Consider the following 20,246-nt stretch of genomic DNA (forward strand, 5'->3'; position numbering starts at 1 on the left):
GGGAAAAAAGGGTTTTCTCACATTTTTTTTAACCAATAAAAGGCAATCAATGGCATTTGTATTTTCAGAGAGGACAAACCTCGTAACTTTAGCCAACTTGGATATAATAACCACTACCAACCACTAATACTTCTAATTACTCTGCACTAGGCAGTGTTTTAAATACCTTAAATATACTAGTATTACTATCATAATAGCTACATGAGACAAGGATAATCATTATCTCTACTTTATTTATAAGGACACTCAGGTACAGAGAGGGTAAAGCAGCTTGCTAAACGTCATGGAGCTAGTTGAGTGGTGGTGCCAAGATTTGAATCCAGGCTCCAGAGGCCATTTTTTCAATTACTATACCATACTACAACTTTCAAATAAAACAAAGCAAAATAGAAACAAAGTGTGGGTATTTTAAATAATTCACATCAAGTGCATTTTTTAAATTTTTCATATATTTATACTTCTGGAAACAAAGTAAGTTTAAGTTGCCTTTTACCCAGTCTGTTCTTTTCCCTTTAGATCAGTTACTGATTGGTACACTATCATTTTCACATTAGATATTCAAAAAGTAAGCATCTATTGTTTAAAATACTTACCATGTATAGCAGTACCCTGGTACCAGACCTGTGACTGCCACTTTGAAATAACTGTCAACAGCATATTACGATACAAGTATATGCAAACATACAAAGGAATACTAATTCTCTTTTAAAAAATAAACTGCACCACTTAACAATTATACCAGATATTGAAATACTATGCAGTCCAAAGAACTTTGAAATAGTAATTACATACCTAATCTTCCCCTGTTCTGTCAAATCCCCATCACTATGCAATATTGTTGTTAACAATCTTAAGGTAGAAGTTCCTGATTTACTGTGATTATTTTTCATTCCAAGTAGCCATCGAACCATCATTTTAATAGCCTGAATCTATTTGAAAGAAAAATTGACAAATAAAATATTGCTACATTTAAAGAATTCTGTATCAACCACAAAAACGTAAAGAATTCTGTATCAACCACAAAACCAAAAATGAACTTTTTAAATGGATGCTTTTTAGGAAAAGGAAAAAAAAGATTCTCTTTTGCATGTATGGTAACTATGAATGCTTTAAATAAAGATGTCTTACCTCTCACCCCAGGCAACTGACGAATGAATGATTTAACTAAAAGACTGTTTCTTTTATTTTAAATGTTTTTCCAAAATACACTCTACCCTTTAGAACACACAGTAAAATCGGGCTAACTTTCAGAGTCAGAAAAGTTAAGTTCCCAACTGCAAATTCTATTCAGTCTTTTGCGCCTAAGAGATACCACCTCACATTGGTACTACATATTATAGTTATGAAGTACTTAAGTACTTCAAAACCTGTGGCTGTCTTTAATACTTGCAACAACACTTTTTAAAGGGGTGAATATCTTGTTCACATATGAGCTTTTTACAGATTGAAGGTTCAGAGGCTAAGTGGGTTTTGAACAGTGGCATGTGGCAGACACTCTTTCATGACCCTTTTCCCTGGGCCATTTTTTTATAAGCACAAATTCAAGTGTAGGTGACCCGCTTCTAGTCCAGTGTTGTTCAAACTACAACAAAACTGCTGCTTGAGGCCAATGATGAGAAAACAAGTTTGGACAAATCTTAAAAGTATCAAGCATCATCATGATGCTAGAAAAGAAGGGCTGCTCTCCAGCTCTGAAAAAACAGTATCACAATCTGAAGCTAGAACAATGTGACCAGGCTCATAATGTGAAATATAAACACACACATACACACACACAAAGAACTGATTTACATAAGAAATTATAAGTAAAAAAACAGTATTTATTTGTTCCTGACTTTCACGCCTTGGGTAGTGGATTGAGATGAGGTCTGTATTAGACTACTGAAGGTTTTAGAGATCAACCCTCTCTTCACTAGTGATATCTGATCTTTTATGTTTAACTCCTATTCAAGGAATTACAGGATGAAATTTTTTTAATCAAGTAAGTTTTATGAAGTCCCATAGAAAAGATAAATAGTCTTAAATCCCTGGATGACCACCTATACTGCGTATATAAGAAACCCAGCATTGCCTTAAGCCACTAGGTTGATTTCTAAGCAGCAGCAACCTGGAAGTGTTTCAAACTCTTTTTTCTCAAATTAGATTATGTACAGCAGCCCACAGTGCCTCCTGTTTCTCACTATTGCTCTATACTCTCACAGCACAAAGGATAATGTCATACACTAAATATAAAAACTTGAATTATTTTAATTGCCATATAATAAGGATGGAAATTTTAACACCTCTAATAATAATGTATTAAATACATTAAAATCAACAGATGTAAGCATATTACTCACTTTGACCATTGTCTCAGGAGAAACTTCTTCATCTGGAACCCAAAGCTTAGTTGTTTTTTTTCCTGGAAGCTAAACAAAAATTAAGGACTTTAAAACAAATACAAATTCTTATGTTTAACTGAATGAGTATCTTTATCTTCTGCAACTGATAATCATTAACATGACTAAAATACCTCATCTAACCCTATCACACTAAAAGGTTGAAAGATCCCTTCACTAGCACCCACGTATAAATAACACTTACACATCCACCTCCAGGTGGTTCTCTCTAGGTATGAGGTAGGACTGACTGTGACCTCTTACGTATACTCCCTTACTTGGCCCCTTTTGAGACTAATATTCAATTATTTAAGACAGCTGGCAAGGGCTAGGATAAAAATGGAGCCAAAAAGTGTAGTTCTTAAAACAAGGGGAAAGGTATATAAAAAAAATCTTCAGAAGGGGAAAAATCAGAAAGGTTTGTAACTGAAGATAAAAGAAAACATGCATTAATTTCTTCCTACTTAAATCCCACAAAAATGGCAACACAAAAAAACACACACCTCAAGTTAGCAGTGCTGAAAAACAAACAGAGGCCTAAAGGCCAGAATCATAGAAAAAATCTGAAAAGTACAAAATATACAGTAAAGAAATTAACAGTGCTACAGGGCTTACATCTATCTCCCTAAAAGCACGGAAAACTCTAGAAAAAAGGTTTGTTTGTTTTTTTCTTTTTTCAGCACAATCACAGAATTAATCCTGAGATAATGAACTGCAGGTTTTAAGACACATGAATTTACAGTGGCAGCCAGGAAATTAAAGGAAGGTGACAAAAAGAGCTCCCCAGCGTTGGAACACTGGAATCCCATTTTTATCCACCGCTGACATTTTCAGAGGCAGCCTAAGAAACAGAAATCAAATAGCACCTCAGATAGCCCTCTGGCAACAGGATGGTTAGTCCCAGCATTCGGAAGGCACACTCCCCAAATACACAAAGCTGAAGATTTACATAATAGCTTCTTAAAATTCTTCAATTAAGAAATGCCTTCAAAGTAGGAAGTGGAAATAATGAAAAAGAAATCACACTGGAAACACTCTGATGAAACTTCTCAACTAAGGATATCAGAAAGATCACAAAAACTTCCTTGGGAGAACCTACCAAAAAAGGATCACAAATCAGATCAAATTCAGATTTCTCAGCTGCAAGACTAAGCATCAAAAAGTAATGTTCCAAATATTCTGCAACCAAGTGACTTGGAACACAGAATTCTTGTATTCAAGAATGAGAGGGAAATAATTTTCAGAAATCCAAGAAACAGAGGAAGTTTCCAAATTACAAGCCATTTTGAAAGTACTCAAAGATACACTCCACTAAAATACTTAATTCACAAGGAAAAAAACCGGCATAATTACAATAGAAAAACAAACAAAAGTTATCATAAATAAGACCAATGGATGGTCAGATGGGTCAAAAATTAAAAGAAAAAAGAGGAAACACTGAAAACTTCATCATAGCAGAAGACCTGAATATACCTCTTTGAAAAACTGATAAAGTTGAGATAAAAATAATGGTTAAGTACAGGAAATACATGTAAAAGTATAAAGAAATAGAGACATCCAAGGATTAGAAAATAATCAAAACTGGCATTCTTCGTAAGTTGATTAAAAATAAAGAGAAAAGAATTTAGCAGGAAAAGATGGATAGTAGATAAAAACTACAAAATAATACCCAAATCAACTACAAACAATAAAACATTACTTTTAAAACCGAAATACTTGAAGTTGCACAAGAGAAATTTTACAATCTTTTCTTTACAGAGAAAATTAAATGTAACGAAAGCCCTCTTGTAGATGAGCAAACAAAGCCGTGGTCAAGCAGGCGATCTGAGTGGAGTGCTGCACGTGACCGGAGGAGAGGCCATCTACACACCGCACGGGGCACCCGGTCACCCCAACGGGGAGTAAGAAGAAATGGAATCCTGAAGTGACAGCATACAAAGCAAACAAATTAATACCAGATGGATTACATTTTTTACGTGTGAAAAGTAAACCTTAGAACTTTTTGAAGAACATATGGAAGACTATTTTTATGACACTGGAGTAGGGAAGGATTTCTTAAACAAGATGTAAAAAGCATTAACTACAAAAGAAAGGAAGGATGAAGTTGGCTATGTTAAAATTAGTAACTTTTGTTCACAAGACACCATAAAGGGAGTAAGGAGATAGACTGTAAATGAGATTTTATGCATTTTATAAAGATATTGTAACATGTACCTAATGAAGTATTGTGTGTAAAGATTACCTATGAGAAAGACAAACAATGGAAAAAAAGGCAAAAAACATAAAAAGGAACTTCAGAAAGGAGGCACACAAATGGTGACTAGATATAAAAATAAAAAATTAGTAACCCGGGAAATGCAAATTAAGACTATAATGTGTAGTATTTTACACCTGTTAGGTGGGTAAAAGTTAAGAAATACGACAAAAATGAGTGCTATAAATGGCTAAGAAAATAAGTTTTAACAACCACTTTGAAAAATAACCCAGCAATAAAAAGTTAAATATTTGTATACACTGATTCATTAATTTCACTCATATGAATGCAACCTATAAAAATTCTTGCTCATATACATCAGAAGGCCTCTGTAACATTCATATGAACACTGTTGTAAAGAGGAAAGAAATGAAAGTACCCCAAATATCTACTAAGAGAATAAATTATTGGATATTTGGCACAACAACATAATACAGAGTAACAAATGAACTACACCTAGATTTATTAACAAGGGTTATTCTAAGAAACAAATATAACAAACAAAAAAGTCCCTGAGAATATAAATGGTGTAATTCATAAACTTCAAGAATAAACAAAACTAAATACATTGTTTAGAGTTTATATGTGGTGAAGTGGTGTTCTGTTTTAGTTAGAGGACAATGAACCTAAATTCAACCTAAATTCAATAAACCAAAACTCAATACAGTGGTTACCTGAAGGAGAAAAGAAACAAAAAGAAAGGTTTGGAGGATAATAAAACCAGGAGCTAACAGTAAACGGGTGTTCACTGTATCATTACAAAACAATCACACAAATATTACATATATATTCCTCTGTACTTATCAAATATAACATAAAATAATACAAATTAATGAATTAAAAGAGTTAAAAGTTCTTTTTTTGACAAGACCTGAGTAGGTTGTTTTGAACCTATCTTGCACGGGAACAAAATGAAAGGGCTGGACAAAATATTTATTAAAAACCAGTTTTGGAATGTAAATTGGTACAACTGCTATGGAAAGCAGTATGGAGTTTCCTCAAAAAACTAAAAATAGAAATACCATTTGGCCCAGTAATTCCACTCCTAGGAATTTACCCAAAGAAAACAAAATCCCTGATTCAGAAAGACATATATGCACCCCTATGTTCATCACCGCACTATCTGCAATAGCCATGATATGGAAGCAACCTAAGTGTCCATCAATAGATGAATGGATAAAGAAAATGTGGTACATATACACAATGGAATATTATTCAGCCATAAAAAGAAAAGAAATCCTGCCATTTGTGAAAACATGGATGGATCTAGAGTTATTATGCTCAGTGAAATAAGCCAGGAAGAGAAAGACACATATCATGATTACACTTATCTGAGGAATACAGAAACAAAAGCAAAACAAAAGGAAGAACACAGCAGTAGACTCAAAGACACTGAGAAGTGACTAGTGGATACCAAAGGGTAGGCGTTGGAGGGGAGAGGGATAAAGGGGCACAATAATTCACAATCACAATATAAACTGATTACAGGACTGTTGAACCACTGTGATGTACATTTGAAACCAATATAAGATTATATATTAACAAAACTTTAAGAAAAAAACAGTTTGAAAGTATCAGAGCTACAAAAGCAGTGATAATTCACAAGGAACTTTTAAAAGAGGAGAAAAATCAAGAGATTTGAGTCTGGCACTAGGATTGCTATCAGAGCTACAAAAGCAGTGATAATTCACAAGCAAGTTTTAAAAGAGGAGAAAGATCAAGAGATTTGAGTCTGGCACTAGGATTGCTTTTTCATACAAATGAGAGCTGATTTTGAAAGTGAAAGGCCGAGAGGCCGAACAATGCTTTCATCACTGTCACAGAGCTCAAAAGAGAAAAAAAACTGGAATTACGGGCCCAGTAAAGAATAAAGTCCTTGTTAAACACCCTAGATTTTTTGGGTGGATCCCAAAGAAATACATCCTAGACATAAAGGTGACCAAAAAAAAAACCAAAAACATCAGCCTCTTAAAAATTAAAGTCCAACTTCCAATCATTGCATTCTTGATTGGACAAAAGTGATCTGGCAATAGCTCAACTGCCTGTCAAAAGCAAAAATACATCCTCCATGGAAGAATTATAAAATCACCCAGAACCTCACATTATCTCTAAAATTTTTTGTACACAAAGTCTACCATTCAATCAAAACTAACATGTGTAAGACAAGACTTGACCAAAAAAAAAAAACCATCACTAATCACCAGAGCATGTAAATCAAAACCACAATGACGTACCACCTCACTGAGAGTGAAAAATATTATCAAAAAGATAAGCACTGGCAACAATGTGGAGAAAAAGCAATCCTTTTTCACTGTTGGTGGGAATGGAAATTGGTATAGCCACGAGGGAAATCAGTGGAGGCTCCTCAAAAAATTAAAAGAAGAACTACCACATAATTCAGCAATTCCATCTTTTGGGCATTTATCTGAAGGAAATACAAACATAAGCTCAAAAGAATATCTGCATCCCTATGCTGACTGCAGCATTACATATAATAGCCAAGACATGGAAACAGCCTAGGTGTCCATCAATGGATGAACTGATAGAGAAATTTGTGTGTGTGTACACGTGTGCGTGTCTGCATAAAATGGAACATTATTCAGCCCTAAAAAAGAGAAAAATCTTGCCATTGGCAACAACACAGGTGGCGTTTGAATGTATTATGCTAAGTGAAATAAGTCAGACAGAGAAAGACAAATACCCTCTTGCATGTGGAATAAAAAATTTTTTAAAGACCTAAATAACACAACAATGAGCCATAACTCACAGATACTGAGAATAGACTGGTTGCCAAAACAAGGGGTTGAGGATGGGCAGAATGTCAAAGGGGGTCAAAGGTACAAACATCCAGTTATAAAATAAGTAAGTCATGGAATGAAATGTGCATATAGCATGCTGATTGTAGTTAGTAAATTGTACTATACACCTGAAAGTTGCTAAAAGAATATATCTTGAAAGTTCTCACCACAGGGAAAAAAATTTAATGTGTGTGGCTGGATATTAACTAGATTTATTGTGGTAATCATTTTACAATTTAATATACAAATATCAATATGCAAGTTGTGCACCTGAAACTTATATAATGTCATATGTCAATTATACCTCAAAAAACCCCATAAAGAATTAAAGAACAACTTCAAAAAGAAGTGAAAAGACAACCTACAGAATGGGAGAAAATATTTACAAAGCACAAATCTAGTAAGAGACTTATTTCTAGAATATACAAAATTATTAAAATTCAACAAAAGACCAACTACCCTAAAAAAAATGGGCAAAGGACCTGAATAGTCACTGTTACAACAAAGGTGTAGAAATGACTAAGTAGCATATTAAAAGATGTTCAACATAATTAGTCATTAGAGAAATGCAAATCAAACCCACAATAAGATACCACTTCACACTCACTAGGATGGCTATAATCAAATAAACAGAAAATAACAAGTTGGCAAAGATGTGGAGAAATTTGAACTTTCATACTTGTTGGTGGGAGAGTAAAATGGTGCAGCCACTATGGAACACAGTTTGGTTGTTCCTCGAAAAGTTAAAGATAGAATTACCATACATTCACCAAATCTACTCCGAGGTATATACCCAAAAAAACTAAAAACAGATACTCAAAAAAGTCCTCTGGTACAAAATTCATAGCAGCACTATTCACAATATTCAAAAAGTGGAAACAACCCAATGTCCATCAATGAATGAATGGATAAGCAAACCATGATACATGCATACAACAGAATATTATTCAGCCATAAAATGGAATGAAATGCTGATATATGCTACAATGAGTTTGAACCTCAAAAACACTATGCTAAGTGAAAGGAAGAAGACAGACACAAAAGGTCACATATTATATGATTCCACTTACAGGAAATATTCAGAATAGTTAAATCCACTGAGATGGAAAGGAGATTGAGGTTGCCAAGTGCTGGATGAAATGGGGAGTGACTACTTAATAAAAATGATCTGAAACTGGATAGAAGTGGTGGTTGCAGAACACTGTGAATGTACTAAGTGCTACTGAATTGTACACATTAAAATAGCTAATTTTATGTTATGTGAATTTTACCTCAATTTTTTAAAGAGCAGGAAAAACAATGTTTTCAATAAATAGTACTGAGTCAAAGGGAAATAAAAAATGAATCTTGCCATCTATCTCATAACACATAAATAAAACAATTCCAAGTAGATTGTACAGCTAAATGTGAAGCTAGAACAATAAAATTCCTACAGCAACACTGTCCAACACAACTTCCTGTGATGGTGGAAATGTTTTGTGCTGCCCAATACGAGTCATATGTGGCTAATGAGCACATGAAAATGGGTGAACAGGTTTATAATTATACTTAGTTTAAACAAATTTACTTAGTTTTATGTGGCCAGAGTCTAGCACAATTCTAGAAAATACTATATGGAATACACTCACAACCTTGGGACAGGCAGAAAAGACTTACACAGGGTAAGTTCTAACCAAAAAGAAAATGATTGATAAATGGGTTTTGTTAAAACTAAGAACTTTCCTTCATCAAAAAACACCATTAGGAAAGTGAACAGGCAAGTTACAAAGCAGGAAAAGAAATCTACAAAACATATTGCCAACAGAATAAATAAGGAAATCTTACAAGTGAATAACAGAGTAACTGACTACTTAATAGAAAAATGTGGAAGAGACTTGAACAAACAGTTCGCAAAAGAAAACAATGTCAATACATATAAGAGAAAGTACCCAGGAGCATACATTTGTTACACATTCACGTAAGTTATAATGTTAAAGACAGGCAGATCTACTACAGACAAGGAAATGGTACAACTAGAATTCTCATTCAGCACTCATAGGAATGTTAATTGGTACAATCACTTTGAAAAGCTATTTGGCAAAATCTACTAAAACTGAAATAAGACACAGAAATTGCACTGTAACACAAAAGTGATATATAATGCCCACTAAATGATATGTAAAAAAATATTCATAACAGCAGTATTCATTTAACACTGAAATAACCTAAATGTCTAGCAATAGAACAGATGATTATAGCGTATACAAACAGAATACTCTACAGCAATGAAAATGCATGAACTACTGCTGTAGGCAGCAAGATGGATTCACCTCACAAATGTTATATTGAGTAAAAGAAGTGAGACATATAGAATTTACTCTTCAAGATTCCATTTATAAAAGCTCAAAAACAGGTGAAACCAATCTCTGGTATTAGAAGTCATAATAATGGTTATCTTTAGGGAATACAGAGGGTGTAATAATAGGAATAAACACAGGGGGCTTTTAGGGTGTAGGTAATATTCTATTGGTTAGTCAAAAATGCTAATTTTGTGTTAACTTAATGAACTGCACTCTACAAAACATGTACTTTTCTGGTATGTTTTATCTCAAAATTTTTTCATAAAAAACCAGTAAGGCTACAGAAAATTTGAAACATGATTAGCATATATGACTAAAGAATATATATGAAAAATAGTGTACTTAGGGGAAGAAAAAGTGAGAGACACAACCGAAGAACACAGCCAGAGGAACTGGTTGACAATGGTAATTAACACAGGCTCTGGGTCTCCAGATCTCAGGGATCTAATCAACTGAGCTTAAACAGCCACAAACCATTAGAGATCTAATATATACAATTATCTTGGCAATTATCCCCACAAACTTTTTTTCCATAATCAAATAAAATGTGTTTATAGTATTAAAGTATATTATTGGGCTGAAAGAATAATGATCATGAAACATGGTAATAAATACAAGTACACATTTCAAGACTGTAAATATATGTTAAGAGGAGAAACTTTACCTCATATTTCTTAATTCTGCAAAGAACCGAACAGTGCTGAGCACACAGCTCATATGGTTACATATGTCTCTCAATGTATACACACACACACACACACACACACACACACACACACACTCCATGTGACCAAAGCCAAACACGTCCTGCCCCAAATAATCACAAACTAGAAATAGACAAAATCATTACTTCTTTGCCAATGTTTTCTCCCAAGGCTCTTGTAATTCTCTATCACGTGTAGGGAAAGGAATTATTGTCATGACAACCTTACTGTGAACTAGCTTGACAGGCTTCACATTATTAAAAATAGATGTCATTACAAAGTTAAACCCCTGTAAAGGTGAAATAGACAGAATTGGGATATCCTGTGTTTACCAAGGAATGCATTTCAGGTCACATGTCTATGCTGCACGAAAGAAATGGTTCAATGCTATTTTACTTTTAATGGAGATAACAGCACCTTTAAAGATAGGAAAACCTAAATAACATAGTCTTACTTTTCTCTTTGTTGCATAACATTTTACAAAATAACATTATGAAAAACAAACGTCTAAATAATATAAATTACCCGATCATTCATGAGAAGATCTTTCACAATGAAAGTAGCTACCAAAGACTTCAAAGGAGCAGCAAACTGATCAGGTGCAAGGAGAGCAATATGACCGATGGTAACCAGCGGTGTTATGAGATGTTCCAGGTTGCTTGGATCTAGGCTCTTATGCAGAGGCTGAAAAATGAGGAAAGGAAAATATATTCAGTTCCATAAATACACAAGTAAGCTATTCACATATTTCATCTTCAAACTAAATAAGCCACAGAAGTTTCAATACACATACATGGTATAAATGGTGGCTCAGTCTCACATTTAACCTTCCATAGCTTATTTATATTTAGAAGGCATCATGTTTAAATATTTTCAGTTTGTCAAGGTCATATTTTAAAAGTAGGTAAGAAACACGTCAGCACGGACAATCTTATCACGCACCACGTTTTATGATCACATGTATGAATATGGCAGAGGCGGCCAGGGCTCACCAACAGCTACTTCTGCTCTACTTCCTGGGCATAAGGATAATGATTAAGGGCAGCTTCCTCTGCAGTTAGGTGAGGATATGTGAATGACTAAGCTCTGCTTAAAGAATGCAAGTGAGGCGCGCCACGCCTGCACTGAGGGAGGTATGAGCGGTGTGTCTTCTCCACGTCCTCTTTCTGAACTCACTGGTCAGCTTAAAACCAAGGATCCAGTGGGACTAAAAAGAGAAGCCCCTAGTCAAAAACAGGCTTTGTGCCTACGTCTCTCTTTAAAATGCAATCTAAACATGCAAGTGGACTTTTGTATAGTCACATGTACTTTTGTGGATTTTTACAGCATGAAATATTACATATCATTTTATAACATGAAATAGTAACAAAATTATTTTTATTATTCTGATAGGAAACCCAAATATCAATACATAATTTGCTGTAACAGAAGAATGAGGCTCCTCATATACTCACATAGAATAGTATCTAAAATGTATTGTTAAGCTCTTAAAGCAAAGACATCAGAAGAGTGACTATGGTATGCTCTCACTGGTGTAAGATGATGGGGAAGGGGACAAAGAGTGTGTGTGTGTGTGTGTGTGTGTGTGTTTATACTACCTGTAAATGAATAAACTCTCTCTAGAAACATATTAGAAACAGGTAACATTGGTTGTCTCTGGGAACAGAACTGGTGACTGGGGATACAGCAAGAAAAGGTACATGAGGCATAAGAGAAAACTTTTTACTACTTTACTACTTACTATTTGGATATTTGTTTAGTATTTTTTGATACTGAAGTGAGAATATATATATTAGAAATTTTAATGACACATTTTAATGACAAATTGATACACTATCCTCCCATACTGAATACCCAGAATTCTAGGCTTGAAAAACTATTCTTTCTCAAATATTAGGGCAATATGAGGTCTCATTTAGTCAGAAGTGTATTTAAATTAAGTTCACTTCTTGCTATTCTTGATGACTTCCCTCCATACTTCTCATTGCACACCTAAGTGTCAGCTTGTTTCTTATATTATAAACAAAAATCATAGTGTAGTTTTTAATTAGATTTATAATTGGTATGACAATCTTCCATAATAATACTATCAAATCATTTCTGAAAAAGCAAAATTAATGGTCAGATCTTAGATGCATAGTAGTCTCATGAAGGCCAGGTATCCTTATGAAACCTTTTCTCAGAAAGCCACCCAACCTTATAGGCTATAGGAGGAGGATTACTGCTTAGGTTCTTGTAAAGATGAAATAAAATGTTATACATTATCAAAATGAAAATAAAAGAACCCTAAGAAATTCAAGTTATGATCATTTTCCACCACACATCATTGAAAGGAACAAAAAGGAGATTAATCAAGAAAAACAAAAGTTTTGTATAAGTTAACGTGAATGCATAGAAATTATTCTCATATACAAAAACAGAGTACAAAAAATACCTCTCCCCAAAATATGAAGTAAATCATTTACTATCTACAGCAAAGACGCTGTCTGACCAAGAAAACAACTCTTCCTCCTCCTCAGGTCTTTACCCTAACACATGGAAATGTGACAGGGTTAGCACCAATGTGTTTAAAACGGCGATAACAAGTCCAAGGATTTAAGGCAGGTGGCTTTGGCATAATTTCCAATTATTTGACTACATTCAGGTATCCTGAACTAAAATTACAAACTGGAATTTCATATAAGAATACTAAATACAGAGTAAGAATGTTAAAGACAGCCCCAGATCATAATAAAATTGCAATGCTTAGTTAGAAAGGTAATGGTAATTTAAAGTGTAGAAGAAGTACTACGAAATATATTGAAAAGACACTTTAATCCAACATAAAATTAGGTCAACCACTAAAATATCCATTTATTTATACTGCCAATTATTATTGATTTCCAAAGCCCCACACTTCAGTAGTATATCATAAACAGAAATCTAACTTTTAAACCTGTAAACTGACAGAATAATCTATTACCACTATTAATAAGTATTATTTTATATGTAATGACATATTAATGAAAAGCAGTTTTCTAATACTAAATGTATGACAAAAAATATACAATTGTTTGACTTCTAAATCTGAGTATTAAACATCTGAATATTCATGTATTTCCATATTTTAAGCACTCATCAATGATTATACAGATTCAAATTCTGAAAATATACTATAAAATTATGCATTTCCAAATGTAAATATTCTGCAAAATCATTTGTATGTTTTTAACTGTAACATATGAAAACATAAATTTCTTTTTACTTTACCTCAAATATCTGTGCAAACTGGGTCTCTTTACTAGAAAATATAGCATGGATACAATGAATGGCGTATTTGGCTTGACGGGGGGGTCCTTTTTTGGATTTGTGATGTAAAACAGGAAGCAAAGCTCTTTAAAAAAAATGGAAGAAAAACAATCATCCAGAAAAATCAACACAACTTCCAACAGATATTTTCATGTTTGTATTTTTTAAGTAATGTTTTATAAAAATGAAAAGATGTCACATCTATTTAGACTCATTTTCAATTGTGTATAATTCTACTTTATGAATACCTATAACACAAATGTAATCCAAATACAAGTATTTTTGTCCTCACTTTTACTTAGAATTGTGAATATAAAGAAGAATGGTGACCCATTCCCTCTTTTTAATGTGGTTCTCATCAGACTTTTCTTGTATTTTCACTGCCATCACTCCAGCTAAGCTTCAGCCACTGTGCACACACAGACCACAGTGGGACCTAAGTCATTGCTTCTTTCTCAAGTATCTTCTTCCTCTTTCAATTTGTGCCAAAACCACCTACATAAAGGGAAATCTGATTATTTAACCAACACAAACTGAGTGCTAACTATATACTAGGCACTATTAAAAGTCCCACATTCATGCCTTTAAGCTACCAGCATATGAGGCACCAAATTATAATACATAAATTAGCAAAATATGTATTATGTCAAACTGTGATAACTGCTGCAGGGGGTGGGGGGCAGGGGGAGAGAAAAAGAAAAAGAGGGTAGGGATAGGAAGTGGGAAGGTTGTGAGAGTGTTATAATTTTAAGTAAGGTAGTCACAGAAGACCTCTCTGATAATGTAAAATTTGAGCAGAATCTTGAGAGACATAGGGAGTAAGTAATGTAGCTAAAAGTAAGAACATTTCTATAACATATTATTATATTACACTTAAGGTGAATACTGAAAAAGCAGGACTATTATTCAAACATTTAACAGTAAAAAGCAACTTCTGAATCCTCCCCCTTGCCCAATATTGACTGTGTGTTCCAGGACCAGGAATTTAGATACAATAATTTATTACAATAATTGTCTCACAAAAGATACCAACAGCAAGTGACAAAATGAGAAATTTTACATTTCATATTACAGAGACAGGGTTATTATCTCTAACATGTAAAGACCTTCTACAAATGGAGAATGAAAAGATCAACAATATCATGGAAAAATGGGTTAGACATAAAAAGAGTAGAAAGCTCTTCAAAAGAAGATATACAAATTACTCTGTGATGTGTAAAAAGATGTTTACCTTCAATTAAAACTACCCTGAGAGAACTTCTGTTTCAGATTATGACAGTGTATCTGAGATTGGATTTACTCTCCTACCATAAACTCTCCCACACGATAAATGTATGTTAATGGCTTCAGACATTGGACAATAGGAGCATGTAACTATAACCCTTAAAAGATGGTAAGCAAAAAAGAAGAGCCCTGAGAGAGGATTAAAGATGGCGGCGTGAGAGGTGAGACAGAGGCTTCCTCCTAAAACCGCATATAATACGAAAACATAATTAATACAACTAATCCTGAAAGAGCAAGAGAAAGAGAACTGCACCAGACTGCATACACCTGGGGAAAAGAGCAGACCTCATGGAACAGGGTCACGTAAGAAAGCTGTGGCCCAGCGGGACTTAAGCCCCTCCCCCACCCCAGCTCACCGGCAGGAGGAAGAGAAATGGAGCGGGGAGGGGGTGGAGGCCTGGGACTGCTGAATACCTAAATCCGGAGATCTGCTCTGGGAGCACAAACCTACATTTCATGGTGCTTGCATGGTACTCTTGTGAACAGGGGTTGGAAAGCTAAGATAGGCTGTATTTCTGGAGAGACTGAAATTCCAGCCGCTTGTGGAAAGCAGGGATCCATACCCTCAGCTGCTCTGGGACAAAAGAAAGGCGGGCAGTGTGAGAGACTTCCTAACAAGGAAGCCCTTAGCAAGAGGGCTGCTAAAGGGGCAAGGATTGCACAGAGCTTACTCCTCAGAAGAAAGGACAGGTAGACAAAATTGTCTGGGTGCACTCTGCCCAGCAAGTTGGGAGCTTTCACGATCTTCAGGTGCTCCAGCTCCCTGGCTGGCTACACAGCTCCAAGGACCCCCTCCATGACACACAGCCTACTGTGCCTTTCTCCCGGCCAGCCCCACCTGGCTCACAAACCGGCAAACCCTACCCTGGCAATAGGCCAGCCAGAGGGAAGACCTGTCTACAGCAACCACAAACACAAGGCATAGAGGCTTATCCCTGTGTGCTCGGCCCACCAGTTCAGGCAGTGGAGACAGGCATAGCAGCCGGGAAGCAGGAAACAGCTCCTTCCCCACCCCCCCAGGCACCAATACCACTCCCCTGTGACCCCCAACATTGGTTCCGGGGCTGAGCAGCTCCAGAGTAGAGCTTCTGGGCACTAGAGGGCGCCATATACAAATATGAAATGTCAAAGGAACCTGGTTCAAAGTAAAATTATTAATGCAACCCCTGAGAAAGATTTAAATGATATGAACCTCATGAATCTTCCTGAAAGGGAGTTCAAAATAAAAATCATTAACATGCTCATAGACGTACGAAAAGATATTCAAGAACTCAGGAGTGAATTCCTGTCGAAGATCCAATCGTTGAAGAGCACAATGGAGGGTATTAAAAGCAGATTAAATACGGTGGAGGAGATGATAAATGAAATAGAAACTTCATTTCTAGAGAAGAGAATACAAAGAAGCTGAGGCACAAAGAGAAAAAATGATCTCTAAGAAAGAAAGAAAACTGAGAGAACTGTGTGATCAATCCAAATGGAACAATATTCACATTATAGGGGTACCAGAAGAAGAACAGAGAGAAAAAGGGATTTGAGGAGGTAATTGTTGAAAACTTCCCCAATTTGGGGAAGGAGATAGTCTCTCAGGCCATGGAGATGCACATATCTCCCAACACAAGGGACCCAAGGAAGACAACACCAAGACATACAGTAATTAAAACAGCAAAGATCAAGGATAAGGACAGACTATTAAAAGCAGCCAGAGAGAAAAATTAGATCACATATAAAGGAAAGCCCCTCAGGCTATCATCAGACTTCTCAGCAGAAACCTTACAGGCCAAAAGGGAGTGGCATGATGTATTTAATGCAATGAAGCACAAGAGCCTGGAACCAAGATTACTTTATCGGGCAAGATTATCATTTAAATTTGAAGGAGAGACTAAACAATTTCCAGATAAGCAAAAACTGAGAGAATTTACCTCCCACAAATCATCTCTACAGTCTATTTTGGTGAGACTGCTACAGATGGAAGTGTTCCTAAGGTTTAATAGCTGTCATTAGAGGTAATAAAACCACAGTAAAGAAAGTAGAACAGCTAATTACTAAGCAAATGCAAAATTAAATTAACTATCCCCAAAGTCAAAGAAGAGATATACAAAGAGCACAGAATATGATACCTAATATATAAGGAATGGAGGAGGAAGAAAAAGGAGGGAAAAAAAAAAAGAACCTTTAGATTGTGTTTGTAATAGCATATTAACTGAGTTAAGTTAGACTCTTAGATAGTCAGGAAATTAACCTTGAACCTTTGATAACCATGAATCCAAAGCCTGCAACGGCGATAAGTACATAACTATCGATAATTACCCTAAATGGAAATGGGCTGAATGCACCAATCAAAAGACATAGAATCACTGAATGGATAAAAAAACAAGACCCATCTATATGCTGCCTACAGGAGACTCAATTTAAACCTGAAGACATACACAGACTAAAAGTGAAGGGATGGAAAAAGATATTTCATGCAACTGATAGGAGAAAAAAGCAGGAGTTGCAGTACTTGTATCAGACAAAATAGACTTCAAAACAAGAAAGTCATAAGAGACAAAGAAGGGCATTACATAATGATAAAAGGGTCAATCCAACAAGAAGAAATAACTGTTATAAATAGCCATGTGCCCAACACAGGAGCACCTACATATGTGAAACAAATACTAACAGAATTAAAAGGGGAAATAGAATGCAATGAATTCATTCTAGGGGACTTCAACACTCCACTAACTCTGAAGGACAGAACAACCAGACAGAAAATAAGTAAGGACACAGAGGCACTGAACAACGCATTAGAACAGATGGACCTAACAGACATCTATAGAACTCTACACCCAAAGGCAGCAGGATACACATTCTTCCTTCTCAAGTGCAGACAGAATGTTTTCAAAAATAGATCATATACTAGGCCATACAAAGAGCCTCAGTAAATTCAAAAAAGATTGAAATTGTACCAACCAGTTTCTCAGACCACAAAGGGATGGAACTAGAAATAAATTATGCAAAGAAAATTAAAAACCCCACAAACACATGGAGGCTTCACAACATGCTCCTAAATAACCAATGGATCAATGACCAAATAAAAACAGAGATCAAGCAATATATGGAGACAAATGACAAAAATGATTCAACACCGCAAAACCTGTGGGACGCAACAAAGGCCGTGCTAAGAGGAAAGCATATTGCAATACAGGCCTACCTCAGGATTGCTCAATCCCATATGAGCAGTCTAAACTCACAATTAATGAAACTAGAAAAAAGAAGAACAAAGGAGGCCCAAAGTCAGTAGAAGGAGAGACATAATAAAGATCAGAGCAGAAATAAATAAAATTGAGAAGAATAAAACAACAGAAAGAATCAATGAAAGCAAGAGCTGGTTCTTCAAGAAAATAAAATAGATAAACCCCTAGCCAGACTTATCAAGAAAAAAAGAGAATAAAAAGAGAATACTCACATAAACAGAATCAGAAATGAGAAAGGAAAAATCACTACAGACACCACAGAAATACAAAGGGTTATTAGAGAATACTATGAAAAATTATATGCTAACAAACTGGATAACCTAGAAGAAATGGACAACTTTCTAGAAAAATACAACCTTCCAAGGCTGACCTAGAAAGAAACAGAAAATCTGAACAGACCAATTACCAACCATGAAATCAAACTGGTAATCAAAAACTACCTAAGAACAAAACTCCTGGACCAGATGGCTTCACCACTGAATTTTACCAAACATTTAGTGAAGAGCTAATACCCATCCTCCTTAAAGCTTTCGAAAGAGTAGAAGAGGTAATACCTTCCAATCTTACTCTATGAGGCCAGTATCACTCTAATACCAAAACCAGGCAAAGACACCACAAAAAAAGCAAATTACAGACCAATACCCCAGATGAACATAGATGCAAAAATACTCAAAAAATATTAGCAAACTGAATCCAAAAATACATCAAAAAGATCACATCATGATCAAGTAGGATTTATTCCAGGGATACAAGGACGGTACAACATTCAAAAATCGATCAACATCATCCACCACATCAACAAAAAGAAGGACAAAAACCACATGATCATCTCCATAGATGCTGAAAGAGCATTTGACAAAATTCAACAACCATTCATGATAAAAACTCTCAACAAAATGGGTACAGAGGGTAACAAGTACCTCAACATAATAAAGGCCATATATGACAAACCTACCGCCAACATTATACTTAACAGAAAGAAGCTGAAAGCTTTTCCTTTAAGATCGGGAACAAGACAAGATGCCCACTCTTCCCACTTCTATTCAACATAGTACTGGAGGTCCTAGCCAAGGCAATCAGACAACACAAAGAAATGAAAGGCATCCAGATTGGCAAAGAAGAAGTTAAACTGTCCCTGTTTACAGATGACATGATATTGTACATTAAAAAAAACTAAAGAATCCACTCCAACACTACTAGATCTTATATCTGAAATCAGCAAAGTTGTGGGATACAAAATTAATACGCAGAAATCTGTGGCATTCCTATACAAGAACAATGAACTAGCAAAAAGAGAAATCAGGAAAACCATTCCATTCACAGTTGCATCAAAAAGAATAAAATACCTAGGAATAAACCTAACCAAGGAAGTGAAAGACCTATACCCTGAAAACTACAAGACACTCATGAGAGAAATTAAAGAAGATACTAATAAATGGAAACACATCCCATGCTCATGGATAGGAAGAATTAATACTGTCAAAATGGCCATCCTGCCTAAAGTAATCTATAGATTCAATGCAATTCCTAACAAGAAAGTTGTGGCCCAGCGGGACTTAAGCCCCTCCCCCAACCCAGCTCACCGGCAGGAGGAAGAGAAACGGAGCAGCACTCTTCAACAAACTAGAGAAAATCATTCTAAAATTCATATGGAACCATAAAAGACCCTGAATAGCCAAAGTAATCCTGAGAAGGAAGAATAAAGCTGGGGGAATTATGTTCCCCAACTTCAAGCTCTACTATAAAGCCACAGTAATCAAGACAACTTGGTACTGCCACAAGATCAGACCCATAGACCAATGGAACAGAGTAGAAAGCCCTGATATAAACCCAACCATATATGGTCAATTAATATATGATAAAGGAGCCAGAAATACAATGGAGAAATGAAAGCCTCTGCAACAGCTGGTGTTGGCAAAACTGGACAGCTACATGCAAGAGAATGAAACTGGATTACTGTTTAACCCC

The 20,246-nt window shown here is 35.4% G+C and overlaps 1 protein-coding gene across 6 annotated transcripts in view; it reads right to left on the reverse strand.

Moving 5' to 3' along the window:
• PDS5B (PDS5 cohesin associated factor B) overlaps positions 1-20,246 on the reverse strand; it is a 175,205-nt gene that overhangs the window by 30,761 nt on the left and 124,198 nt on the right. For all 6 annotated transcript variants that reach the window (XM_036905006.2, XM_036905005.2, XM_036905008.2 and 3 more), the window contains exons 20-23: positions 13,723-13,846; positions 10,999-11,157; positions 2,340-2,408; positions 793-929 (exon numbers count right to left, since the gene is read on the reverse strand). In XM_036905006.2, the coding sequence (XP_036760901.1) occupies positions 793-929; positions 2,340-2,408; positions 10,999-11,157; positions 13,723-13,846 (489 nt within the window). The remainder of the gene's footprint in view (positions 1-792; positions 930-2,339; positions 2,409-10,998; positions 11,158-13,722; positions 13,847-20,246) is intronic.

Source organism: Manis pentadactyla, chromosome 2, assembly GCF_030020395.1.
Source record: "Manis pentadactyla isolate mManPen7 chromosome 2, mManPen7.hap1, whole genome shotgun sequence".
NCBI lineage: Eukaryota > Metazoa > Chordata > Mammalia > Pholidota > Manidae > Manis > Manis pentadactyla.